General features: G+C 37.2%; 1 protein-coding gene across 1 annotated transcript in view; it reads right to left on the reverse strand.

The window, feature by feature from the left end:
• Positions 1-27,248, reverse strand: part of RPGR (retinitis pigmentosa GTPase regulator) — a 37,409-nt gene that overhangs the window by 9,943 nt on the left and 218 nt on the right. Inside the window, exons 2-8 of the mRNA XM_058419332.1 lie at positions 25,048-25,173; positions 18,082-18,174; positions 15,435-15,497; positions 13,735-13,893; positions 12,089-12,238; positions 7,356-7,514; positions 97-252 (exon numbers count right to left, since the gene is read on the reverse strand). Of these exons, the coding sequence (XP_058275315.1) occupies positions 97-252; positions 7,356-7,514; positions 12,089-12,238; positions 13,735-13,893; positions 15,435-15,497; positions 18,082-18,174; positions 25,048-25,173 (906 nt within the window). The remainder of the gene's footprint in view (positions 1-96; positions 253-7,355; positions 7,515-12,088; positions 12,239-13,734; positions 13,894-15,434; positions 15,498-18,081; positions 18,175-25,047; positions 25,174-27,248) is intronic.

The following is a 27,248-nucleotide window of genomic DNA, read 5'->3' on the forward strand; positions in this document are numbered from 1 at the left end:
AATGGATATGTCTGCTACCTCTCATTGTACAAGGAAAGCTTTTACAGTACAATAAAGAGTTGCTAGAAGTGGTTCCAGAATTTTGCACTCCCATACCTGCTATCACAGCAGTGTGATTTTCCCCACATGCAATGTTACGTATTTTATGCCTCTTCAAGCGTTTCACTGGCTTCGGTACTGAACTTTCAAACACAAAAGTTCCATGTCCCAGCTGCCCATATTGTCCAAGTCCAAAAGTATAAACATCTGTCTCTGAAATTATACAGGCAAAGTTAACAACAAACATGCTGATACATATATTTATTTATGTATTTATTTATATAATAACCTAAGTTCTATTAGACAAATGGAAGGCCACTGACATAAACATAATTTTAAAAAAAATGTTTAGTCAATTAAAAAATGTTCCAACTAATCAGTTACATTTATCAATTATTAATACACAACAAAATAAAAAGAACAGGAATTGAAGCACTAAAGTATACACAGAAAAGAATTTTAAATGGTTCAATGTACGATATATTTTCTAACATAAATGTAAATAAACCACTGATCCTGTGTACGCAGAGCAATGTGTTAAACAAATGTGTGGGAATTTACATACTGCAATCAATTCAAGACCACAATGATTATACATATATATGCATTTTCACAATAGCCTCATCCAAATTTCTCATTAGCTCCATAAACATTTTATGACCTTAAATTTAATAGACAAGACCTCATAATTTGTATGTAAGAAGAAACTGGAACAGTAACAGAAGAGGTTTCAGTATTCTGTTCAGCTACCAAATCAGCCCTGCAATAAATACAGAGAACACTATAATTGTGTTATCTTGTGACAGAATAATCATCTTTCCACATTTATATTTTGTCTGTTTAATGGACTGTCTGTGCCAGGAAAAAGAATAAGAGCTTCTCCAAAGCAATAAAGATTCTTGCTGTGTCCATCCCTGGCACTCCATCACAACAGGGGAAGATTGTGAAGCTTGGAAACCTTGATGAGATCATGCTTGAACAGAGAGGTTTTTTTGGAAAAAAGAACTTTTCCTAGAATTTAGTTTTCTGCCCCCTTTTTTTTTTTTGCATGGAGGCAACAAAGGAAAAGTGAGAGAAATTCTATTAAAGCACTTGAAAAATTATTATGAAAAAAAGGGAAAGATTATGAATTAACAAAAAATATTCCATATTAAGTTAAAAGAACTTTCCAATTTCAAAGGAACTGTAATGAAATAATAATACTACATATGGAAATGTTCTTTCTAGGAAAGCGTTTTCCTTTCTGTTCCTTATAAATTGTTCCATACTAATATGTCATGAACTCACACCATTAAAAAAAAAAAAAAAAAAAAAAAGAAAGCCCAATGGTCTCATGTTATTTTTAAATTGTAGATGAAAAATATTGAGTAAACCTGGGTGTTTTACTAAATGTAATGGTAAAGCTCCCTCTGCTGGACATTTTAGGGCAAGAAAGTAAAACCTTCTCGGGAGCCTTAAAAAGTAAAAGAAATAGTAAGAATTTTCTTGTCGTATTTAGACTTCCTGCCAAAGAATCAAGAAAGTACAACTGAAAGACAGGAGCTTTCTCTAAGCAAACAAAAGTCTAATCTTTATTTTAGTAAACTGCTGTCTCAGAATGGCTGAATCAAAAAATTCTGCTTATAAGTACTGCATTTGTTTTAATAATTCTTTGGAAACTTGCTGATAATTTAACCACATGGCTTAATCTGATTAACATAATTACTTTGAGTGAACTACGAGGGTTTTTTCCTTTGATCCTAGCATGAAACATGCAGTGTCATCTGCATTTGTGTTGAGAGGGATGTTAACATTCTCAAATGATAACTTTAAAAGTGCAAGGAATTTTTTCTTTTCTGTGTTTCTAATAAAAATGAGGAAAAAGGCCAATCCCAAGCCAAGTTAGAGTGCCTTTATATGATGAATAATTTCTTCTGCTGCCCTTATAAACCAGGGGCACCTAAATGTTGCTCCTCCTAAATTTGCTTCTTAGTGAATTATCTGGGTACAGGAAGAAAAAAAACCTTGCACCTTTCTTAAATGATTCACCACCCATTCTGGTGCAGAGGTGAGGTCAAACCTCACTAACTACCCCCTTTAGTAGAAATAAGGTATTTCCTCCAATCTGTCTTTACAAATGCATGAAAGAGAAGTGTATGGAAAAGCAATCTCACACACTTATTGATAAAATGACAGAGGTGAATTTCATCATCCTGAACACAGCAGCAGCCCATGAGATGGCCCTTGAAGGACGAAGAGAAATGGTTTCAGAGCTTGCACAGAAATGCCTCTGCTGTTCCAAGTGACCTCCAGCACCTGAGTGCTGGAAGAGCTGCTTCTTCACTTCCTATTTCCCTTTTTGGAAGAACAGGGATATTTCCCTTTAACTGGGTTATCTTCCATCTTTGCAGGCATCTTTTGTAATTTCTGATTTGCACTATCAATAAAATAGTCCTAGGCAAAAAGCTATATAGCTTTCACATTAGTTTTTAAAACATGCCACTTGCAGACAGAACTGTGTGAGCTCAAAGAATGTTTTTCAGAATCATGCATTCCTTGCTATGTATCTAAGGCTACAGATGAAGTTAAAATGTCCACAGAACTAAAAAGGAAGCAGACAGGTAAGTTTGTATCATAGAAACATGGAATGGTTTGGGTTGGAAGAGACCTTAAAGATCCCCTAGTTCCAACCTCTTGCTACGACAGGGATACTTTTCACTATGCCAGGTTGCTCAGAGCCCCATCCAGCCTGGCGTTGAACCCTTCCAGGGATGGGACCTCCACAACTTCTCTGGGCAACCTGTGCCATTGCCTCACCACTCTCACAGTAAAGAATTTCTTCGTAATATCCAATCTAAACCTACTCTCTGTCAGTTTGAAGCCATCCCCCCTTGTCCTGTCAGTCCAGACTCTTGTAAATAGTCCCTCCCCATTATTTCTTGTAGGCGCCCTACAGGTGCTGGAAGATTGCCATCAGATCAGGCCAGAACCTTCTCTTTTGCAGGCAGAACAACCCCAGTTCTGTCAGCCTTTCCTCACAGGGAAGGTGCTGCATCCCTCTAACCATCTTGGTGGCCTGTCCACATAAATTCATTTCCCTTGAACATTATTATTATTATTATTATTATTACTACTACTACTACTATAGCTATTATGCCAATGAACTATTCACTCTCACAATAGCTTTATTTTTAAACAGCTTAGGCTGAAAAATGTTACTGTAAAAAATCAACTGTCAACACAATGTTCAGTATTCAGAGTTAGTAACTGGATTTGGGGATTTTAGTATAAATAGTACACAGATTTAAAAATGGTTTGAAAAATCTAATAATCCTATATGGTCTGAATTGTGAGCTCTGTCAGGAAAAGGCAGAGCTTTTACATCCTTTTTGTCCTCTTTCGAAAGGGTACCTTGGCTTTCTTTTCTTTTTGAAAGACCTTGAGACAGAAGATGAAAAATCCAACATTTTACATACTAATGCACTAATGTTCTTTTGTCAAACATTCTATTCTCAAAGGTCTGCTTCACTTTTTCCTTTGAAGAGTTATCTTTGCTTTCCTTCCTTTCAGAGAATGAAAGGAAGGAATATATCCTTCTATTAAAAAAAAATATTCCCAGAGGATCTGTCCTCATCTGAAAAAAACTGCAAGATATTAAGGCCACTCCAAATAATCTGTTTCTTCTTCTCCAGTTTCTAGATTCACATTTGTTATCTTTCTACTTTTTAAAACACCTTATTGAAAAAAACCCACTCAAATTGGTATTGCTGCTCTCCCATATTTCATTTGAAATTGATGATACCAACAGCTTTAATTTGCAGCAGGAAGGATCTGCAAGCACTGGGGGTAGTTGGTGCATTTTTTTCAGTCTCTGAGAGAATGAATCTGGGATGAACAGGATCTGCTTGGACTGGCTGACTGACTGCCATGAAATGAATAGCTTTATGCTATCAAGATTTTGCACAATTGAATTTTTAAATGCAATTCTGTTTGTAATCTAGAACTATTGCAAATATTAAAGGCAGAGGAAACAATAAAACTTGTAAAGAATACCGTTTCCAATACCACATTCAACATTTCTAAAACCAATCTTTAAGAAATTGGGTTTTTTTCTAAATTATTGCTCTCAGCAATTTAATTCTTGTTCTCTGGGAAAAATAATTTAGTTTCTCATTTTGGAATTTCAGAGCAAAGAATCCCAAAGAATTGTTTTAGTATATACTTTTTACCTTTTATACTTTTTGTAGTGATTCCAAACAATACCTTGATTTAATAACCCATATAACAGTGGATCTTACCATACAAAATTGCCAATAGGATAGATAACAGTCATAAAAAAGAAATCAAATGAAGTGCTTTGGAATAGACTAATTACACATGAGAGTCAGGAAGAAACTTGCCTTGTATTCTGTAAGATAACTGAATTATGCATGCTTCTAATTTGATAAACTCTAAGTAGAAATTATGTCAAGAAATGAGCCGAGATGTGAAACAGTTTTTCCATATGACATTTTCTCTTGAAACCCTATTTCACTATGTTAAATGAAATAGATGAAGAAGGGGAATATTCAATAGTCACACACTCAGTTCTTGTTTCCTAAGATTAAAATCCTTAAAATCTGGAAAGGGCCTGAAAGGATGAAAACCTCACCAGTATATATTGTGTTAGTAAGGGCAAGCAGCACCCATTTTCATGGAGGATGACACATGAAATTCAGAATTTCTTCAAAATTGTATTACTTTCTTAATTTATGAAAATGAGCTTAAAAGAGGAAATGTCAATGTTTCTGCCCCTCTTTAAAGATATCTCATCAGAATTCTCAGTTTCTGGTCACACCATTTCACCTCAAGACACAATTTAGGACCAATTTCAAGTGAAGTTTCTGGTTCAAAGCCAATAATGTTTGTAGTACATTAAGTCACAGTCACTTGAATTTTTTAATATCCATATCTACCTCTTCTCACAACTTTTTCCTCAAATTTGCTTTGAGTCAGAAAGTTTTCTCTATGTTAAGAGAAACACTTCTAAGTATCTTTCATTAGAGACAGTATTGGCACTAACCTCTACTGTTTCACTCAAAGTGTCTTAGAAGTTCACATTTGTCACCTATTTAATAACAGCTGAATCACACTAAAAAAAATCTATCTGATTTTTCACTCTTATCACAGCTATTAATCTTTAGGAAATGCATATTTTTGGGGGGATGTGGTTTTCCTCTTTTTGTGACTCAACTAGGTCATTGGGCACTCAATACTTCGATCATCAGCTGCCAGCTCAGCCGGCACTAAATTTCTTAATTTACCTTCTACTAAGAATTTATTTCCAAAAGCAAGCAAATCTTACATACATACACACACACAAAATTATTACAGTATTTTCTTCACTGCATTTTTTTCTATGGCATTTATATTTCCCTCTTTGTTCTAGCTCTTGTACAGATTTCACTATAATGATGGTGGCATCCAGGTAAGTATCGTTCTTCTAAATTCCTGTAACAGTCACTGGTTATTATGATTTCTTATCACATGAAATGCCATCAAGTCAAAATATCTATTGGTTGAATTCAGATTTATGGTTAAAAAAATAATCAATAATGACAATAAAATTCTTTCTACAAAACTTCACTTTATAACTCATAAAATAATGCTATGATTTATGCATTTGTTGATCCCAAATTTATGGTATTTTTTTCACTAATAATGATTATCTGATTTCACATAAAGAAATTTCTTTTGTGACAGAATAATGCCAGGGTAAGACCATATATTGGTGGAAGAAGGGAGACAAAGGCACTGAAATGTAGCCAAATGTTTACATTATTTCCTGGATTGGCTACTGCTATTTCCTCTCCATATTTTTCCCAAAGGAATTTTAACCTACCCAGAATCTTGCAGCTTGACTCACTACATATAATCCTTCCCAGCCTTTCACTTCCACCTTTACTCTTTCCAATGGCTTGCAGTACAACACCACATATTACTCACAATCTCCCTCAGATAAGTTTTCAGTTTCTATTTTAGAAAGTTTGGCTACATAACTTTGAAGTACATCACAAGATTGTCAAGAGACAACTGCAGAGAACCTTCAGAATACACACTGAAGGACTGATATCTATACATCCAACTTGGTTTTACAGCTTTTTCATTTTGGCAGAAAAAAATTTAGAGGCCATACAGTTTTACACATATCATCTTCTTTACAAGCTAAAGCTGATATATTTTGAACTATCTTCAGGCAAAGTCAAATTTACCTTTCCTGCTTCTACACCACTCTAGGTCAGGATAGAATTTGTGGAAAGAAATGGCTGTCAGTGCTTTGCACGTATGTCCTGGAAAAGCTAAGTCACCACTGGCAGTTCAGTAACATTTGCCAAGTACTAGATATGTGGCCCTGTGAATTAATATGTAACAGTTGTATTTGCTGTTTTTCACAATCTGCACAATATTTCAAATGTATATGTCTGTACTAGTTTCATATTTATGCTAAAGATTCTGTTCCAAGGCACAAGCAAATTCTGTATCACAGTAAGAGATATTTAATCTATTCAGGCATGCAACAGATAGTGAAGCTACTTGAAAAGTGACTTCCTACATACCTTCCTAAATATTCAAGAGCATTTAAATTTACTACAGAATGGAAGCTTTCCTCTAGAATTTCCCTCTCACTGCAACAATTTCAAGCTCCTTAGAAGAAAGAAACATCAATTATCTGTGTTGCACCAGGTGATGTTGGCTTATTGCAATTCCAGTAAGAAAGGCACTCAGCCTGTGTTAAGTTCTCTTAAAATGCTATTTATTGGTGCTAACACTATAAAGGAAAAGAAGACAGGATCAATAACCTTCTGTCCCTTCAGAGGCTGGGAATCCCAAGTTGTATGGAATTGAAGAGGACTCCTGTCAGTATGCTGTACAGATCCTATCCATGGAAGGTTACCTCAGTTTGAGCTCTTACAGGATTTTCTTACATCCAAAACAACTCTATACATCATTTATACTGATAAATCCAGTATTTTATACTAAATAAAAAGGACATTCACTTGCTGAGAACTTGCTGCTGAAGTTTCAGATAAAAGCAAGGCCAGGTAAATGGTGTCAACCAGGAGCTGCTTGGAAGCCCCTTTGTTAAAATCACCTGGCCATGTCCATCCTGTAGCCAAAGGACAAGGGCAGTGCAGCACAGGCCTGCCTTAGCTAGGTAATATATGGATTTCTACCTCCTCTGTGTACAAGGGTCTTCCAGTTAGGATCAGCATTCAGCATTTCAGTGGGATGTAAATTCTTTCGAGTTAATGGGGTTTAAATTACAGGGCTTAAGAAAAGCCAGTTAAATTGCATACCTGTCAGCACCACGGTGTGTTCTCCACCACAAGCAACCTTATTAACCTTTTCCATAATTCCCAGTACAGGCTGTGGGACTCTATTGTTCTTCAGCTGTTCAGGGAATAACCCCAATTTCCCATTCACAGCTTCTCCAAAAGTATAGAGCTCACCATCTCCTGTGAAAATACAGAACAGAGCATGGTTTCCAGCACACACTCAGGAGCAAGGATGGGTTGTCAAGACTGCTGCAGACACAAATTATAAAGACAGAAAAGTGTGTGAACATTACAGGATAGCTGAATATATTTGTATCATGCCCAAACAGCTGTAAAAAGTACTCTGTTTCGATGGGACACGAAGGTGCCAGATTTTAGTCCCCTCCAAATTCAGAATCACAATATTTAGCCTGCAAGGAATGTAGCCACTGGATAAATAAAACCATATATATCCTGCTTCTGAGAGGTGGAATTCCCTCTGTAATCAGTAATCAGTATTTAAGTGAACTGAATTTGCTTGTAAGAATCTGAACTGAAACAGAAAACAATTTTGCATAGAATATTGATGGAAAATCAACCTGCTCAAGCAGGGTCATCCCTGAGCACATGGCACAGGATTGTGTCCAGACATTTCTGGAATATCTCCAGTGAGGGAGACTCCACACCCTTTCTGGACAATCAGTTCCAGTGCTCAGTCTCTGCACAGGAAACAAATTCTTCCCCAAGTTCAGGTGGAACTTCCTGGCCACCAGCTCCTGCCCGTTCCTCCTGTGCCATTGCTGGGCCCCAGGGAGCAGAGCCTGGTCCATCCCCTGAGCCCTCCCTGCAGACACTGACACACAGGGATGAGATCCCCCTCAGCCTCATCTTCTCAAAGCTTGCTTACATTCTCCTACACCTCTTTTCTAAGAGGTTTTTTTGCAGTCATTTCAATCTGTCTGTGCTTCTTATGAACGAGCAAATGGCCTCAGCTGCAAAAGAGTGTATTTCATTTAATTTCAAACCTATGGACCATGTTTCGGCTTCTCTGTTTAGATTGATTTCCTGTTTTAATTCTGATTTTGTTCTTATATCTATGTGCAGAAATACCCTGAACAGGCAGAGACTTTGCTGTTGTTTGCAAAGCATCAATTTTCTGTTCTAAAACAGTAGACCAATTAAAAAGATAAAAATCAACTGCAATGTGAGTTTTTTCTGTAACCAAAACATTCTGTTGACAAAAAGACATTTTATTAATGAAGGAAAGAAACACCTGCCCCACCCCCCCCCAAAAAAACCCAACAAACAAAACCACCCCCCCCCCCCCCCCAAAAAAAAAAAAAAAAAAAAAAAAAAAAAAGGCAACAAAAAGGATTCTGTATTTTTTGGAAGGTGACTATTTTTTCAATACTCTTAGGTCAGCCATATATTTCTAGAAACAAGTTTAAAAAACTGCAAAAGCACTTGGGAGATAACTACTTATGCAGTTCTCTTTGAAGAGACCAGCAGTTCTTTTTAAACACTATTGCACTGAAAAAATTAATCCAATCACTATCTAATTAAGAGGATTAGAGATTCAAATGGCCAAGCCTCCCAAACTAATCAAGTTTATTACATTTTTTCCACTTAATAATCCAGCTAACAAAGATAAAAGCATTTACCAAAGCAATTTTTGAATACATTACACATCCCTTTTAGGCAAATAGTGGTCTAAAAATTGAAAAATAGCAATCAAGCATTAACAGAACCCAGTCAAACCCAGATAAATTTTGAGTGCAGTATGTGTGCAGTACTTTTGCATGCTGAGGACATGGTGTACTGTGTGCAGTACACCTGAATTTTAAGATACTGTTCACAACAAAACCTGGTTATTTAATTTTCTCCTCTCATATGAGCCATACTGTCACATGTTGAACTTTCCCTAATGTGGCACATTTTCTGTATCACTAAACTTAAAAATCACAAGAGCATATTAAAAAAATGGACAAGTGAATGGAAAATGTCAAAGGAAAATGTGTATTTGAGAGTAGGTAAGAGACCTGGCTGGTGGCAAATGAGGGGAAAATGAGTGGACAAAAGAATTGGATAACTCTGAGATTTTCTGAATAAATGAAGAAGAAAAGTAAATATTCATTAAGACCAAATTGTTTAAAACTGTCCCAAACAATGAAATTCAGAGCATGGAAGTGTTTGTGGGACGAATGATTCTTAAACCAGTCCTTAAAAATAATGACAAAATGCATTAAAAAAAGAGAATTCAAGGAATCTGTAAAGCTCTATATAAAATTTATCCTCTCAATAAGCATGCATCTTGACCTTGATTACAGTTACAACTCAGGCAAAGGAATCACTAGAAGGGGTCTAATATATTCAATTCCTTTCTGTCTCCACAGATCTAGTTCTGCTGTAGAACCCGGAGCAGGGGTGAGATCCATCAGCCCATCTCCTGCAGAGGACAAATGAGCTGTACTTGCTTGCCAAGCTTAATGCTCCCTGAAAAATTGTCCCCTCCTGAGTGTGTGCTCAAAGGAAAGTCAAGTAAAGATCTGTGTAAGTGCTCAGATTTGTTGCTACACTTTCCCAGCTGTTTATTTCTCTGTTGATTTTCTTGAGACCCTAGCACTGGGATGCAATGTCCAAAGCCTGCAAAAAGGGAGGAAAGGAAACACACTGGGAAAAAAACCCTAAAGAGAGCTGGAAGCTACAGACTAAGAACTACTTCTCAGTAGTAGTTGATGAATGCGAAGGAGAGGGAAAGGGAGCAAACAATCATCTTTCAAATATGAACTGAATAATCAGACTAGTTCCTCATTTGCATATGGAATTGAGTTAGTCATTGCCGGTGCATGTGTCTAGTCTACATTTCAGATGTGGGGTTTTTTATTTAAAATATTCAGGAATTATACCGTTCTTCTATTCTACAATCACTTTGGCATCAGTGGACTCCACCTGTACATGGCAGAATAGAGGTGACACATGTTCAGCAGTTAAATTATTGTCTGCAATGAAGGCCTTCCAAAAAGCAGTAGGAATAAGGGTGACATCATCTTTTTGGAAATATAAGAGGCATTGCTCTTGGCTTTATAGCAGCTAAACACCTTAAAGATAAAAGCCTATTTTAAAAATTCTTCTAAAATCCAGCAATGTCAAAGAAATAAGAACTTCACTTGAAAAGAAAAGAAAAGAAAAGAAAAGAAAAGAAAAGAAAAGAAAAGAAAAGAAAAGAAAAGAAAAGAAAAGAAAAGAAAAGAAAAGAAAAGAAAAGAAAAGAAAAGAAAAGAAAAGAAAAGAAAAAGCTGGAATCCATACTTCACCACTTTTTTATTCAATACTCTCTTATTAATGAACATCCTGCCCTGGAGAGGGCACTCTGTGTCCACACTATGTTTTCTAGCGCCTTCAAGAGCCACCTTTTAGTTTTAACCCAGACTGCGCTCCCAACAGGTTTTTCAGCCAGTGCACAACATAAACATACTAAGAAAGGGAGCCATATGGTGCCATGCTCACCAGTTCAGTCTGACAGCAGACTTTACCGAGTCTTAAATCCTGCAAGTATATTACACCAATAAAGATAGTGTATTGATTGATGTCTAATCAAAAGGTGGTAATTCTACAGTATTCTAATAACTGATAAGAAACATATTCTGTGACTATGGTATACTCAGAATAAATGCATAAAGTTAATTTTAAACCCTGTGTGGATACACACTCACAGTAGGGCAATGGAAAATCGATTCTGCAAAAGTACTTGGAGGTTTGTGCCAGGTATGTTTGGTTTATGGTTTCTTTGTCCTACCTTGTGTCCTAGTTCCAGCAGCATGTTTTTGAGATTTATCAATAATTGCACCCAGATTGTTAGATGAGGAGTAGGGAATGAAGCTTTTCAGCTACCAGCATAACACCTAATTAATATTTGCCCACTGTAGCAAGCTCTCATTCTGTTAACAGCATGTTGTCAGAGAGCAACGTAGATATTGTACGTGGAAAAGTAACATTTATCAGGTAATCTGGGAAAGGTATCTGGTGGAATAGCTCCTAGGTGCCCATTAAAGGCTTTACAATCAAAACTATCGATCCTTGGAAATCTTTAATTACTCTAAGGGGACCAAACAGTAAAGTTTAATAATGTAAATCTATATGGCTGAGAGGAATTCATAGCTGCTCATACATAATGCCATCAATACTGGCTGATAATTCATCCATACTGGCATTATTAAAAGATGAGTAGAATCTTCCCTTTGGAAACCAATTGAGAGTTGGAAGAGAGAGGTGGAAAGCAATAGGGAGGTGGTTTGATTTGGAGATCATACAACAGCTCACTGTAGCATTGCTTCTCCTCATATCATGTACTGCCAGTTTAATTTACCTCAAAACTTTAATTTTAAGACCGAACAACAAACTTGGACAATAATCTTTTACTTCTAACAAGATTATTTTTTTTTTCCTCATAACATAGCAACTCAGTTCAATATTGATGTTTCTAGAGAAGAGGAAGTTTATTCTTTGGTCATCAAATAAAAAATAACATCCAAAAAATTGGATTTTTGAAGCCATTATTTTAATCCACAATACATGCAATAACCTTTATGAAAACAAACTGATGAGATATTTCATTCTTTCTAATACTGCAAGTTTAACTGCAGGTTTTTCTCCCTGTGATGCAAAACCAGGAGGCTTTCTATCACACGGCAGTTTTTAACAACTATAGGGTATCAAGTTTCAAAGAACTATTTGAAAACGACTGTCTCCACTAACCTCTATTCCCATTCTCTTACCTGTAATCAAGGCAGAATGATAATATCCACAGGATACAAAGGAAACAGGTTTTCCAATATCCACTTTACAGGGGACACTGACAGAGGCTTCACTGGCCAGGCCAATCTGACCTTCTGAATTATCACCCCACACAAAGAGCTGCCCATCCTCTAAAATGAAGACACAGATAGTTAATAGATTTTAAACCAAAATTAATAACAAGTTAATCTATTTATTGATGAGTATTTCAGAAACTCTGTATATGACACTACTGAATGTCATGATCTCAAGGATATAAAATGATAATTTAGCACAATGCAAAAAAGGAGTTGCAAATAAGAGGATTTTCCTTAAGCTTTTCAAAAGTGACACGGAACACTTACACATCAACCAATATTAGGCCATAAATGCCAACAGAAAAAGTACTATGCAAAAAACATTCCTTCAGAAGAGGAAGGCTGAGTGAGACAATTCAGTTGCCAGAGGTCAGTATGAAAATATTACAGTGAATTTAAGGCATCTTCTCATTTTTAGGTGCAAGTCACCCCTTTCTCATTTTTCCAAATTTATTTTCTGTTCTGACTTTGGTAGGCACCCCACTTATTCATGCCTTATCTTTCAGTTCTCCTCACAGGTGGTTATATTGACCAGCTTCATTTTGTTTCCTTAAACTGACTGTAGATGTTTCAGGTTTATTAAGACCAGCTTCTATTGAAACAAAGACCAATGGAAACAGTAAAAACAAACAAACAAACAAACACACATATACAAAAAAAAACCCACCCACAACAAAAAAGGCAGTGAACAACATGGAAAGTCTCTAGATTCTTCTAGAAGAGTTAAGAACTTCTCTATGTGCATTTCTTATTGGTGGGAAATAAGCTGTGAATAAAAAAGTACCACCGACAGTGTTACTGAGGTGGTGTTAAGAGCTAAAACAATTCAAAATTGTCCTAAAACTCTAAAAATCTCAGGAGAATGTCAGCAATTGGCATTTAAAAAAACCCCAAAACCAAACAAGCAGGCTAGCATCTCTCTCAAGTTCTGAAATTAGAGCCTCAATAACCTACCCTGAACAGGTACAGAAAAAAAAACTCCATTACAGCAAGTCTTGAAAAATTGCATTATAGGGTAATAAAGGATCACTCATCCAGTGACTGGGAGTATTGTAACTATGTGGATTTCAGCATGTTGTGACATATAATTGGTATAATTTTGTCACCTGAAAATTAGGTGAGAGGCTCAGCCCCTCCCAGAATTTGTAAGGAATGACACAACTGTGCAGCCTGCACCAATGGAGCTCAATAGTTGCAGTAATAAGTGGAATTAGAGATGCTTCGTTTTCATAGGATTCATGTTTTGTAGCTGCTTTCCCTGGAAATAAATTGAAGATTTTTTTTTTTTTTTTTTTCTATTTTGGGAGTATTCATACTGTTCCTCCTCTGTAAGTATTTCTCCTAAATTTACACAAAAATTCTAAGAAGTCAATGAGACACACACCCCTTACCAGACTGTTAAAACAGGCAATTGGCTGCCAAAAAACGATTGTGGCTACCAAATGAGGATAGAAAATGCACCTACACATGCAGACAGAATTCTGGATTAAATGTCTTCCTGGAACCAGGTTGGACACACATAAATACATTTTATTTGCAGTTGTTCTCACCAGTTACTGCTGCTGAAGTGTATGATCCAGCTGATAGTTGCTTGATCTTGTGCTGGTTGGTAAAAAAACCAACTAAATGAAACGTGGTCCTTTCCTCTGTGTCACCTAATCCCAACTGGCCTTCACTGTTACCTCCAGCAGCATAGACATTTCCTTTTTCTGCATACAGAAAAGCACAAGTAATACACAGAAAGAAGAAACCAGGCCAAGTATTTTGATTTTCAATGGAAAACACATCACAAAAACGTTAGGATCTATTGCCCTGAAACATCATCCAGCTGAAATTAGCAGTTTCTGTTATAGCTAGCAAGGTTTTCCTGCACAAACTTGGAGCAGAGCTTCCTAAATGCCTTAGATGTGTTTAGACTGTATTTCCCACTATTCTGGAGACTGATGTAAAAATAAATGTGATTGGAAGTTCTGCAAGAGCTCTGAGAAAATGACTACCAGTAGCCCTGGCAGCCAGGAGCAGCTCCTTCCACAAATAATGGATATTTCAAGATAAAGCAGGAGGAAAAGGATGCATGATGTCACACACGAGAAAAACCAAAGCTGTATTAGTATGTAAATTAAAGAAATTAATAACTTGATAGCTTTGAGTACTGTGAATGAAATATATTTCTACTTAGCTTTTTATTAGAAATATTTTACTTATTTTAATATTTAAATAACTTCCGATTTAATTAACCAGGGTTTTTTTCTAGCATCTTGAATTTAATGCTGATGACAGATGCCTTCAACTTTAGGGAACTTTAGGATTTATATTTTTAATTTTAGTATGTTTCACATCTAGAGTGCTCATCTATGAAGAAACAGATGCAGCCTATTATTAACACAAACCCAGACAGAAGCGTGATGAATAAACTGACATATAATTTATAAATGGCCACAAACTATCCAGCCAGTGTGTACACCAAAGGTGACTAATATTTACCCTGTGCATCTTGTACTCGATTGTTATTAATATGATCTATTTTATTCTAACAATCTTATTTACCATGTTCAGGGTCTCCACATATATAAACCTCCTAATAATCAAACAATCCTCTTTACAACATTACTGAAAGCTAAAGGACTGCAACCACAAACATGACTATTCCATTACATAAACTATAGAAGCATGACAAGAATCTTCATAAATTCTTTGTACACTGTGTCTCTACAAATTTATTTTTAAGCTTAAATTTACAATTTATTTGTTTACAGCTTAATAAAGCAACTTATCATTGAAATAGCAGATTATGTTGTATAACCAAAAATGCCACAAAATTTGAAGAGTTGAAAACATTCAGTTCTACTATATTTATTCAAATATATAACTTCACACTAATAAGGATTATTTATCAAAGTTACATGTGAGTACAGATGCATACAAAAAACCCCAATATATATTTACAAGGCTTAAAGGAAATGTTCATAATTGTTAACCACATCTCAAATGCCAAGAAGAAATTTCTCCATATGTCTATTACTAGGAAACTACTATCTAACATTAGTTTATAAATGCATTGGCTCAGAATAAATCAAATAATTCTAAAAATTTCTAAATTCTAAGACCGGATGTCAAACTCCTAAGTTTTAGCAGTCCCATTTTCATTTATTTTTCCTTCCTTAATGCTTCTGGGGTTCCTAATGTAATTTTGCACGAAAGCAAAAGGAAGAACCATATCTTGAATATGTATGAAATAGAGGTTACATACCTGTGTAAACTAAAGTGTGGTTTCTTCCACAAACAGCAAGTTTTGGTTTTTCTGGTTTTAAAGCTATGAATTAAAACCAAAGAGAAGGGAAACATATAAACAAGCTGATAGCTGGTTCAACACCAAAATGTTTTACGCTCTAGAGGGAGCTCTGATTTCTTCTTTTCACATTTTTACCGACAATTATTATGAGATTCGTTGCCCATCTGAATCATTGCACATGACTTATCAAATCAGTATTCCCCCAAGATAAGAAAATAGGTCAGACCTTAAAAACCTAAGCCACTCAAGTTAACCTGATGATGGTTACTTCATTCCAATGCCACAGTCCCTGGAATTTACCATTTACAGGATACGCCTCAAAGAATATATTAAGTTGCAGGGGAGAATTAATAATTTAAGCTGTCTTCAGTTTTCAATAGCAGTACTATACTTCGTTCCCTCCTAAGACTTTTCCCACTACTGTAAATCTTTGAAAACCATACTATTCCTTTGTCTTACCATCCCTACCACTCTTCATATTGTGCTCACATCTCTTTGCTGCTCTGTTCTCATCATTCCCTGTTCACTGACCTCAATTGCCAAGGGCAGCCCTACCTGGACCAGTGTCTACATTTTTCACATGTGTCATCCTGTCTCAATTTCAGCTGAGTTACCACCAATGAGAGCGCCATGGCATGCGCTGCTCTGCAGTCTGGCCACTTTGAAAGACTTGGATTGTATGTGAGGGGAGTCAGGAGTTATTTTGGTGGGAAAGTGAATACAGTGGTTCCTCTTCTCCTATTACAAGTGCACTCCATTTCAGAAATGGAGAGGAAAAATACCTCCCTGACTTTTCCATCCTTGCTCCAGTTACTGTTCATTGTCAACAAATTATCTTCTCTCAGTCCATGTACCCTATACAATGCTCTGAACAAGGATTATTTTTACATAATAAATCTTTAATTGCTTTTCCACTGCACTAGTCTATAACAAAGCCAACAGTAATCATCCCTTTCACAAACCCTTTTTCAGCCCTTCCAGATCAACTTTCATCAGCTCTTTAACATCCAGATTAAGGTCCCTTCTACCAACTCACCAAACAAATGATCAATTTATAGCATGAACTGCCCCACTGGTCTGTCACACAGACACAAACTTAATTTGTCCAAATTCAGGTTCCTGCCTCTTCTATCCAACACCTACCAGTACCATCAGGCTGGAACCGTAACATTTCCAATGGTGGCTTCTTCCTACAATGTTTATATCCCAACACTCTTCAACTTAATCAGTTCTTTAGAAGCCTGTGCTCCCTAAACTTCCTCCCACTTAGGCTAACCAATTGTATGTTGTGAGGCATGCTATATTTACAATGTTGGTGATTTTTCATAGCCAATTTCGTTAATCCCTAGCCAAGTCCCAGAAAATATTTTCTCAGAAAACATGCAGGCACGAGCATTTGGCTCCAAGCAGAAACTGAAAAATGTCTTTGCAACCCCATTCCCAAATCCATGACTTGACCAAAGGCTAGTGAGAAAAGGTCCAGGAATTCCTCCTGCTGTCTACTGCCAAGGGAAAAAAGACACCCCTCTTATGACTTTTTTCAATGGACATCAGGTCTGGTTTGAATTGTTGTCATCTTCTCTTCATCTTTTATTCTCCATTGCAATTCAACAGCAAACCCAAAACTTGAAACCAAATCTATTTAAGCCAAGGTAAGAATCAATCTCTCACATGGTTGACAGAAGATGTGTACCTGAGAGTAGCTGCATTCTCAATCTGAAGAGAGATGGAGGCAGGAGCAAATAAAGAACAGTAGAATAAACTAAATCAGGAAGAACAGAGTTTGAACAAGCAGGATAATTTATTTTTAACAATAAGATAACATCGATCTGCTGGCAGAAAGAGTGAAGATAAACATTTAATAGTGAAAAGAAATGTGTTAATGGGATAGATCTGACTTGACATAAGTAAAGGGATAGGAAAAAGTATTGACTTAGCTTTGTTTGACAAGATAAAAACAGCTAGGAAAGATCAAGAAGATCACAGTGCAATGAAAACATATTTTCCAACACATAGGAATTTATTTTACTGCCTCATAAAAATGTATTAATGTTTATGCCCTCTTGGGCATTTCTTATGCTTGTTAAAAATGTAGTCGCACTTGTGAAAAGTTTCTGATAGTTTTTTTTCATTTACAAAGTTGCTACGAAAGTAGAGACACAGAGGTTACAGAATGCTATTGGAACTCTGGTTTCTAACACATAGACAATGCAGAGACCAAGCATCTGATTATTGTCTGCAGTAAAAAATGAAGATGTGGTTTGTCAAAATAGGCAAATACTACATAAAGTCAGTGCCCTCAAAAATGACAGGATTCTATGTATCTGAAGTAATCCTCAGATGCAAAAGGACTCAGAATTTGAAGTAATGGAAAATCAATAATGGATCCCTTGAGCTGCCTTCATGATCTTGCACAGTAATGTGCATATGTGATGAATAAAGAATCAGTTATTTTGGAATTACATCCTATGAAGTACCTTTTCACAAGGGTCCCAAAAGAAAAAGAAAAAGAAGAAGAAAAGAAGAGAAGAGAAGAGAAGAGAAGAGAAGAGAAGAGAAGAGAAGAGAAGAGAAGAGAAGAGAAGAGAAGAGAAATCACACGAACCTTTAACACACGTTGGTTTGCTGACAGTGTTCTTTGATCCTAGTCCTAACTGGCCCCAGTCGTTACTGCCAAACATGTACAGTTTACCTTTCCCTGAAAAGAAATCCATACAAGTGTTTGAGTATCTCATTCAAGACAAGATGGCCATGCACTCACAATGAACTTATTCCTTCTTTTTAAATGTAAGGTTTAAGTTTAGGCAATTCAATACATAAGTGTAAACACTAATTAATATCCTTGTGATTTTAAAGTTCAAAAATAGTAATTGTATTGTTTAAGCAAAAAATCCCCAGCCAGAAGAAGAAACATCCTCATCTTTAATTACAGCACAGATGAAGTGCTCTTCAGAAAATAAGATGCTGTACTCTTGGGCAGCCCTGCAGTTCAGAAACCAGAGTATTTTATAAGCCCCCTTATAAAATAACAGCACATCTAACTGAGCACCCACGTCTTTTACCCCGAAGACACGAATGAATAATGCAACTATTTAACAAATACAGGTACAAAATTGTAATATTCAGCTTATTTGATTGTTTTACTGCTAAATGTCTTCTCTTAAAATGGTTTACAAATATGCATTTCTATCAAACCTAGTTTCTGATAAAATTTCAAAAATCATATTAATTTGTTATTTTGCATATAAAGACGGAATGCATAAATCCACCATGCAGTCAGAGAGTTTTGAAAATCTAAACGCAAACATTAAGTTACAAATGTTCAACAGGGACAATGCTAGAATCACCTTTCAGAAATTCCTATGATGTGTCATTGGACTTGCATGTTTGACCATTGCAAAAAATGAACTGTTATAATTCTGAACAACCTGTGCTTTTTCTGAGGATGGTATATGGACAGATGAGAATTTTGTCATCTGGGATGAAAATTAGCCAAAACTGACTACTGACAATACCTTAAAATGAACCCATTTAATTTCATTTTTTTAAACTATCACATATTGTAAAGCTGTAAAGTTCCCACTGGAAAATAAAACACTTGTTCCAACAGAAATCTTTGAAAAACAATAGAAACTGATTTATCAAAAAACCCCATAACAAAACAAAATCCTCTCTTCAAAACCCCACCCACCCTTTTACAACAACTAAAAGGACTTTGTTCACTTCTGAAGGTCTACAGAACTTTGTGCATTAGACTCCATCTTAATGTTGTTACCCTAAACAGAAATTTGGTCATAGAGCTTGTCACCCTCATCATCTACAGTTACCACAACCACAGTCCATAATGGCAATTCCATACAATGATGCCAAAATAATATGGCTGTTCCCAGTGAAGGTTCTGATTGTGATTTACAGAGACTTTGAAATACAGTATTGCAATGTTTTAAATATTACAAAATAAATCCTATTCTAATAAAAATAGAATTCATTTTCTTAAATATAAACACATAGCTAAAAAGAAAAAAAAAACACCAATGCTTAACTATAACTGGTATGTAAAATCCTGATCAAATTGTTAGATTTTACAATTCTTGGCACGTGGGACTATGTGTCAATATTACATCTTTCCGAGAAAGCTGGAAGGGAAGACAGAGGTCAAGTTCATGCTCACAGTGTTCTACTAACAGCATTTATATCTCCATCCTAATTTGGATAATGCAATCATGTCAAACACATGCAGAGCTGTCCCTGACAGCAAACACACCTAAACAGAAAGGATTTTTATCAGCAAATGACATCTATCCTATATTGGTACGGTTTCCTTGTATCCTTGCTTTACACTTTCCAACTGCTTTCCTAAGACAGCAGTATTTCTGTGGGAGTATGATGCCAAGCTGCCCTAATTCAATTTAAGCACATTCTCTTTTATCCATGCAAAATTCAAACAAGGTCATGCTTTTCATCCTATAATCTGCTGGGTTTTATATCAGTCTTTAAATTCTCAGGCATTGCTTTGTAAGTCAAGGAGCTTAATAGATGAGAGGAATTTTTTTCACATTCTTTACAACTGAGTGACAGCCTTTTAGAATTTCAGGTTTCCTAGGAGTATAGCAGAAAATACAAAATCTGGGAAGCAGTTAGTTTAGAAAGAGAATGAGAGTTAATAGGCACTACTGACGAACCTAAACAAATGCTTGTAATGAACCAAGGTTTCTTGGTCAGTACATCAAATCAAGTTTCAGAGGAGACAAAATTCAGTCTAAGCTGGACAAGATATCTAACATAATTTTGCATGCAAAAGGCACAATTTTCATAACTGCTTACTGAGATATCCCAGCCATCACACAGATGCACCAAATCCAACAGCAGACAAACAGGCAAGGATCAAATTTCAAAATTCTGTAAACTCAAATTGCTCTTGGGGTTTTGCTTCCACTTTGGTGCTGTCATCCAGATTGTGGCCACCTGGCAGGTGGAATGGCTGGAACAAGACAGGTCCAGCAGAGTAAGACTATGACTCTGGGCAGGAAGGAAGCAACAGGATATAATGAAAACATCTACTCAGACTGTTTTGGTGATGAAAACACACTTCCAACAGCAGTCTGCACCTTTATCCTAATGCAAAACTGCATTATTTCTCCCATGTGTTCATCGGCAGCTAAACCAGCAGATGATTCACCAACGGCAATTCAGGGCTACCAGGGAAGCCACAAGACACCTCCATGTGTAGTGACAGAGGTTTTGTGGGACACTTCAGAGATTGTCTCCCACCTCATTTCTCATGAACAGTTGCTATCACAACTGTGATTCCTGGCAACTCCATCAGCCATGTGCACATCTGGTTCATGAAGTGCTTTTAAAGGCATTCCTTGGGCAGCTGGGAAATATCAGCTGAAATCCCATGCGCTTTGTCATAGCAGGCAGCCAAGTACTCTAATCACCTATATTTAAAGGTACGTTTTACATAGTTCCCCCTTTTCTTTTTAAATTATATGAGTGTGAGAGATAAATAAGATGGGGAGGCGATGTACACACCTTGAATATTTACTACAAGATCATTCTGAGAAACTGTATTTGAATAAAACATAAAAGGTAGTATTTTGTGGAGTAGCAAATGCCGAGGCCCCACAATTGCTTTTTAAAATTATTTTTATTTGAGCTATTTAGTGAATAAATTATGTTAACAATTGATTTAAATCTCATATAGAAGTCAAATAGAAGGGAAATAGGAGTGGCATGAGTCTTGCTAGACAAGTCATGATATTCTCAGAAACTTTATTGAGCAACAAGAACAGTCATGCTTAGGACATTGGCATCACACAAGCAAAACCAGCACAGAACGTTGCTTGCTCATATACATCAACACAAATGTGTACTAATCTTTCTCATCCTTCCCCTGCAGTTCATGCAAAAGATACTGTGCTATAGTTTGATGACCTACTGATAAGCAGAAAGAATAGGAGTGACAAAATATCAGTGACAAAACACCTGGAGAGATTCCAAGGTCTTTTTGTTGAATGTTTAATGCCTTACAAAACTGAAATTATGGGTATCTTCTTGTGGTTTCACATGCACCTCTTTTCACTCCAACTTTTACAATTGATACTTCCTTCTTTCCTTCTGCCCTCTTGTGTTGGGGGCTTCAATTCTCTCCAGAGCACTGAGATCAGTAAAGGTGTCTTCATTCATCAGCATTTTCCCCCTTGTGAACAGGATTGGTCTTTTTGATTAAATGTGGTTAAGCTGCCTAGGATACTCTAGTCAAGGCAAATAAACAATAAGACAGCTGTTAACTTTAAGGATTTTGTAGGAAAGAAAATTTAATACACAGGCATTGGAAAGAGATTCTTAAAAGTATGCATATTCATACTTCTTCACACCAGCTCCCATGAGGATGAATTAATTGCTTGCCAAAGCCCGCAGTTATGGAAGATGCAGGAAGTATACTATCAGTATTCTTGGGCCAAAAAATACAGAAATGGGGGAAGAAACATTATGAAACATGCTACAAGTGATGCTGGAATAAATATTGCTCATGACTGCATTAAAGATCAAAAGAAGACCACTGCTTTAAAAAACATCCTTCTTGGACATTTTAATCAAGGTTATGCCAATGGTAGACAGCAAAAGAATAAAGAAACACAAATTTCAATCCCAAACTTCCTTCTTGGAGGAGAAAACATTTCTTCAACTAGCTCAGCAAGCCAGCTTGAAGTCAGTAAGTAACTATCACTAGCCCCTTCAATTCCAACATGCAGCCACCAGCATGGAAATAAAGTTTTGGACTCTCAACTCCTGACCTAGAAAGGCAAAGGATGGAGTGCTTTATAATTACTTTACACTTGTCTTTATAAAAATAATATGGGAATATTGATGCTGTATTAGATGAAAGAAGTATTTGAAAGGTTCTGAATATTTTGTTTGAATGCTAAATTTCAGTTCTTGTGCATTTTCTTTCTTAGTATTCAGTCAAGATTTGGTGCTAGATGTAACCATCTCTCCTACCCAAATCCAGCATAAAGGAATGATTTGTATCAGTTTGGGTGATTGTTTCATTTACGATTGTTGAGCCACGGTAAGCGTAAAATTGATATATTTCTAAATTTTAATCTACCTCATATTCCCACTGTCCCCTATGAATATAGCAGCCACTCCCTCTTTGAAGGTGTGGGGAAAATAAAAAAGGAGGGGGAAAATTTTGTGACCCATAAATAAAGGCTGAAAGTAAAACGAAGCATGCATTTACACACACCTGCTTGAGATATTCTCCTTCCTCAGTGAAGTTTGTCTTTTATCTCTTCCAGGTCAGGTTCAGCTGAAGAAGCTCCTGGTTTCCCACAAGGTCTGTACCCTTCTCAGTAAACTCATTATCAACATGCACTTCTGGAGAATTTATGCCAGGTGTTATTGCAGCTCAGGGTCATTTCCAAGGACTTAATTCCACTGTATCATCCAATTCCATCTAACTGCAGAAACGTGAGGTGCACATGGGTATGCGCTGGTGTGAAGAACAAATGAGGGAGAAGAGCTCTTCCTTTCCCTTCTTCATTTTTTTTGCACAACTCTTGCAGCTCCTCTACCTTTGCTTATTGTTGATCCACACTTTACCATCACTTTTGCCTGTACTTTACAATGACCCAGAAAACCTTTTGCTACCAAAGAAATCTTTTTCTCGTGCTTCTACAGCTCCTTGACTGCAAAAGCTTTGAGGAAATAAAGATCTGATCATCTAGAAGCCTCCCTAGTGATGTACTTGCCCACTACAACAGCTGAGGCAAGCTACAAGAAACACTTCTGAAACAAGCTGCATATACTAAAACAATGGTGAGAAGGGGAAATTGTACAGAAATGGTGCTGCATGAAGATCTCTGCAAGATGACTTCTTCAAAAGCTTTATCTAAGTGGTCACTATTACAGTGATGTGGGAATTAGGGGATTATTGCTGATCGGGGTTAACAGTGCTGGCCCAGGCACTTGCTGGGAGGCAATTTAAATTGACTGGTTTAAACACAGAACTCTACCTGTGTTATTTCAAGATGGGTGTGGGCATATAAAAGTATATGTAAAAAGAAAATGCAAAAGGAAAATGCCACAGTGCCCCAGGTTACATCCAGATTAATTTAATGCAACAGCTAATTTAATATCATTGGTTCAATCCAAGAAAAAGTGTCAAGCTTTGTTCAAAATAAACTATTAATGTATAATTCATCTTCTGTGAAGTTAGGCTTGAAAAATTCATCGTGTAATTTCACCTCAGGGTGTTCTGCAGCCCATGAAATCTATAGGCTTTTTTATCTTGCCTGGAATAGTTCTTTCTAAAAATTCAGCATCTTCAGTGCTGCTTGTAAACATTGCAAGAAACCCTCAGGAAATTATTTAATAAGCAATGACCAATTGGATATTGATGAGCAATAACTACAATCCAATTTAAAAAATCCTGAAAATACACATATAGTTTTTCCAACAACCAAGTCTTATTATCTGTCAGCAGTTAATTGTCAACACAATCGTCACACGTGCTTATCCACAGAAGAGTACACCCTTCCATGTAAAACAAAATGAACAAATTCTTTAATGAGTATTGTTTCGATCAAGAAGAAAAATCAATTAATAATGCTCCCTCTATTACACTGGAGTTTCTTTGAATGCTTTTTCCAGTTATTTCTGATTTTTGTAGGATTTTTTGAAATCCTTTATTGAATTGCTCTTTCCAGGGTTTTTTTTCATCTGACAGCAGTTCCAAACTTCATTTGAGAGACACAATTGTATTTATTGTTTCAAGGAGATTTCTAGTGAACTTACGGTGTTCAGCAATCATTGTTATTTCCATGATACAATGTATGTAACATACCAAACATTGTCAGATTCACGAGAAACATTCAGTCTGAACTAAGTTACGCTTAGTTTAAATACTGTCATACACTCAGTTATTACAAACGTCCTCCAGACAGTTCTTGGGCATGTCCTGTGAAAACCTTGAGCGACCTCACACTAACTCCAAAGGCATCCAACAGCTCCCACAAAGCAGTTCTCCCTCCTCTCCCCAACCTCAGTTGATGTATTACCTCAAGATGGAATTGGGATTCCTAACTTTCAAATGTGTCCAAATATATCACCTTTTATCATATAGGTCAGCTTCACTACAAGAAAGACACTGAGGGGCTGGAATGTGTCCACAGAAGGTCTGGAGCACAGGTCCCATCAGGGAAGCTGTGGGAGAAAAGGGGGCTCAGAGAAGACCTTATCACCCTACAGCTTCCTGAAAGGAGGTTGTAGCCAGGTGGGGTCGGTCTCTTCTCCCAGGTAACAAGCAAGAGGATGAGAGGAAATGGCCTCAAGCTGTGCCAGGGAAGGTTTAGAGCAGGGAACATTTCTTCATGGAACAGGATGCCCAGGGAAGTGGCTGAGCCACCATCCCTGGAGGTGTTTAAAATATGCATAGATGTGGCACTTGGGGACATGATTTGGTGGTGGACTTGGTAGTGCTGGGTTAATGGTTGGCCTTGATAATCTTAAAGGTCTCTTCCAACTTAACAATTGCGATTCTACATCCTTCATTTCCAGTACTGACCTGTAATAATAGCTGTATGTTCATCTCCACATGATATAAGTACAGGCTTGTCATTTTTGAACCAGAACTTGCTAGGAATATCTTCTGCAAATTTGCTTTTCCCAAATGTGAAAACAGCACCTGATTCTGAAACACAAAAAGATAATGTCAATTTTAGTGAAAGCAAATCTTGCCTCACATATTCTGAAATAGACATGTTCTATCAATACAGTGGCACATTTTCTTATCTTTCTCTTCTTTCTTCTCTCAGCCTTCAAAACATGGGTTGGCAAAATTCTCATTTCATCTGAACAGGAGGAAGAACTTCCTTCCTGTGTGAGTGGCAGGGCACTGGAACAGGCTGCCCAGAGCAGCTGTGGAGTCTCCATCTCTGGGGATATTCAAAACCTGCCTGGACACAATCCTGTGCAACCTCCTCTGGGTGAACCTGCTTTAGCAAGGGGGTTGGGTTAGATGGTCTCCAGTGTTTTCTTCCAAGCTCAGCCATTCTGCAATTTAGTGTTAAGGCCACGATCTAAAAAAACCCAAACAAAACCACCTCAAAATAAAGTCCAAGCAGCTCTTCAGGCTTTGCAGTCTGCCCGGTTTTCTCAATTCTTTACACTTTCAAAAGTGTTAGCAACATTGTTTCAAAGCACTGATGTTAATTATTTGTTCAGCTTTTGGTTAGGAACGTGGTTTGACAGAAAACACCAATCCTACAGAAAAATAAATGAACTTACAAGTTAAAAAATTTGTCAAAATCCTTGCAAACAATGCCAGCTCAGGTATAACAGCTCAATTTGACCCCCTGTTTTAAAATGTCAACACCTGTGCTATAAACATATTTAAAAAAAAAAAAAAAAAAAAGCTAAGAATAAACAAAACCTTTTTCTTGTAAATTTTGTTAGCATGTAAGAAATGTCAGGAAATACACACAATAACAGTAGATTATTTCTGAAAATTACATTGAGATATCTTAGTGCATTTACTTTCAATGAAAACAATATCATCAACAATATGCACCCCAGCTCCAAAACCTAAAGGTTTTTTCTTAAACTGTATATTTGATTTTCACTTAAAAAATTACTTAATGTAAAAGCTTTCCCTGTTTCCAAAGATGTTATTTTATGTATGAGATGGAGCAGACATATATAAATTGTACTTATTACCTCACTAGATGTGTTTTTCACTTTCAGTCGCTCAACAAGCTTTGTGCGGACAAACTCAAGCCTTTTTAAAAAGGTTGAGTTTTTCCTTATTTTACCTAGACACACCTACAACTACAGACAAGTTAAACAGCATCTGAAAACTCTGTTTTAACTTTTCGTCTCCAGCCGGACAGCCACGCACTTCTGAACTTTCTTAGTGATCTCTTCGGCATGTAGAGAGCTCTCTGGTTAATTTTTCCCTTCAGAAGGGTTAACATGAAAACATCTTATGTTCTTCATTCAATGTCTACAAAAAGCTGATAAATTTCCCAATGTCTTTTTTATCTCGTTCACCTGACTAAGCCACAACTGGACACAACTACGGTTCTGGGCTCCTCAGTACAAGTCAGACATGGAGCTCACAAAGCGGGTGCCGGGGGGCAACAAGGATGATCGGGGGACTGGAGCATCTCTCTTTTGAGGAAAGGCTGAGGGATTTGGGCCTGTTCAGCCTCGAGAAGAGACGGCTTACAGGGAACCTTACTAATGTGTATAAATATCTAAACCCAGGAGGTGCCAAGAAGATGCAGCCAGGCTCCTCTCGGTGGTAATAGGGCAAGAGGCAAGGGGCAGAAACTGATGCTCGGGAAGTTCCACCTGAACAAAAGGAAAAAATTCTTTCCTGGGCAGTGACCATGTGTAGTGTGGAGTCTCCCTCACCGGACATATCCCAGAACCGTCTGGACACAATCCTGTGCCATGTGCTGTGGGATGACCCTGCTGGAGCAGGGAGGTGGGACCAGATAACCCGCGGCAGTCCCTTCCAGCCTGAGCCCTTCTGTGCTTCAGCCCTGCCATCAGTTCGGAAAACGAGCCCCAGCAACTCGGTAGATTAAATCCTGCAGGACGTACACGAGGCGTTTGTTGCCGCAGCAACGGGCAAACGTTTGAACATTACCCCGGGCCGAACCGCGACACAAACGAACCATTAATGCTCAGAATTAACCGCGCCCCCCCGAATGCCCGGCGCTGCCCCCTGCCCCCTCCGCTGACGGGGCTGCCCCGTCCCAG

This window comes from Hirundo rustica, chromosome 2 (assembly GCF_015227805.2).
Source record: "Hirundo rustica isolate bHirRus1 chromosome 2, bHirRus1.pri.v3, whole genome shotgun sequence".
Classification (NCBI taxonomy): Eukaryota; Metazoa; Chordata; class Aves; order Passeriformes; family Hirundinidae; genus Hirundo; species Hirundo rustica.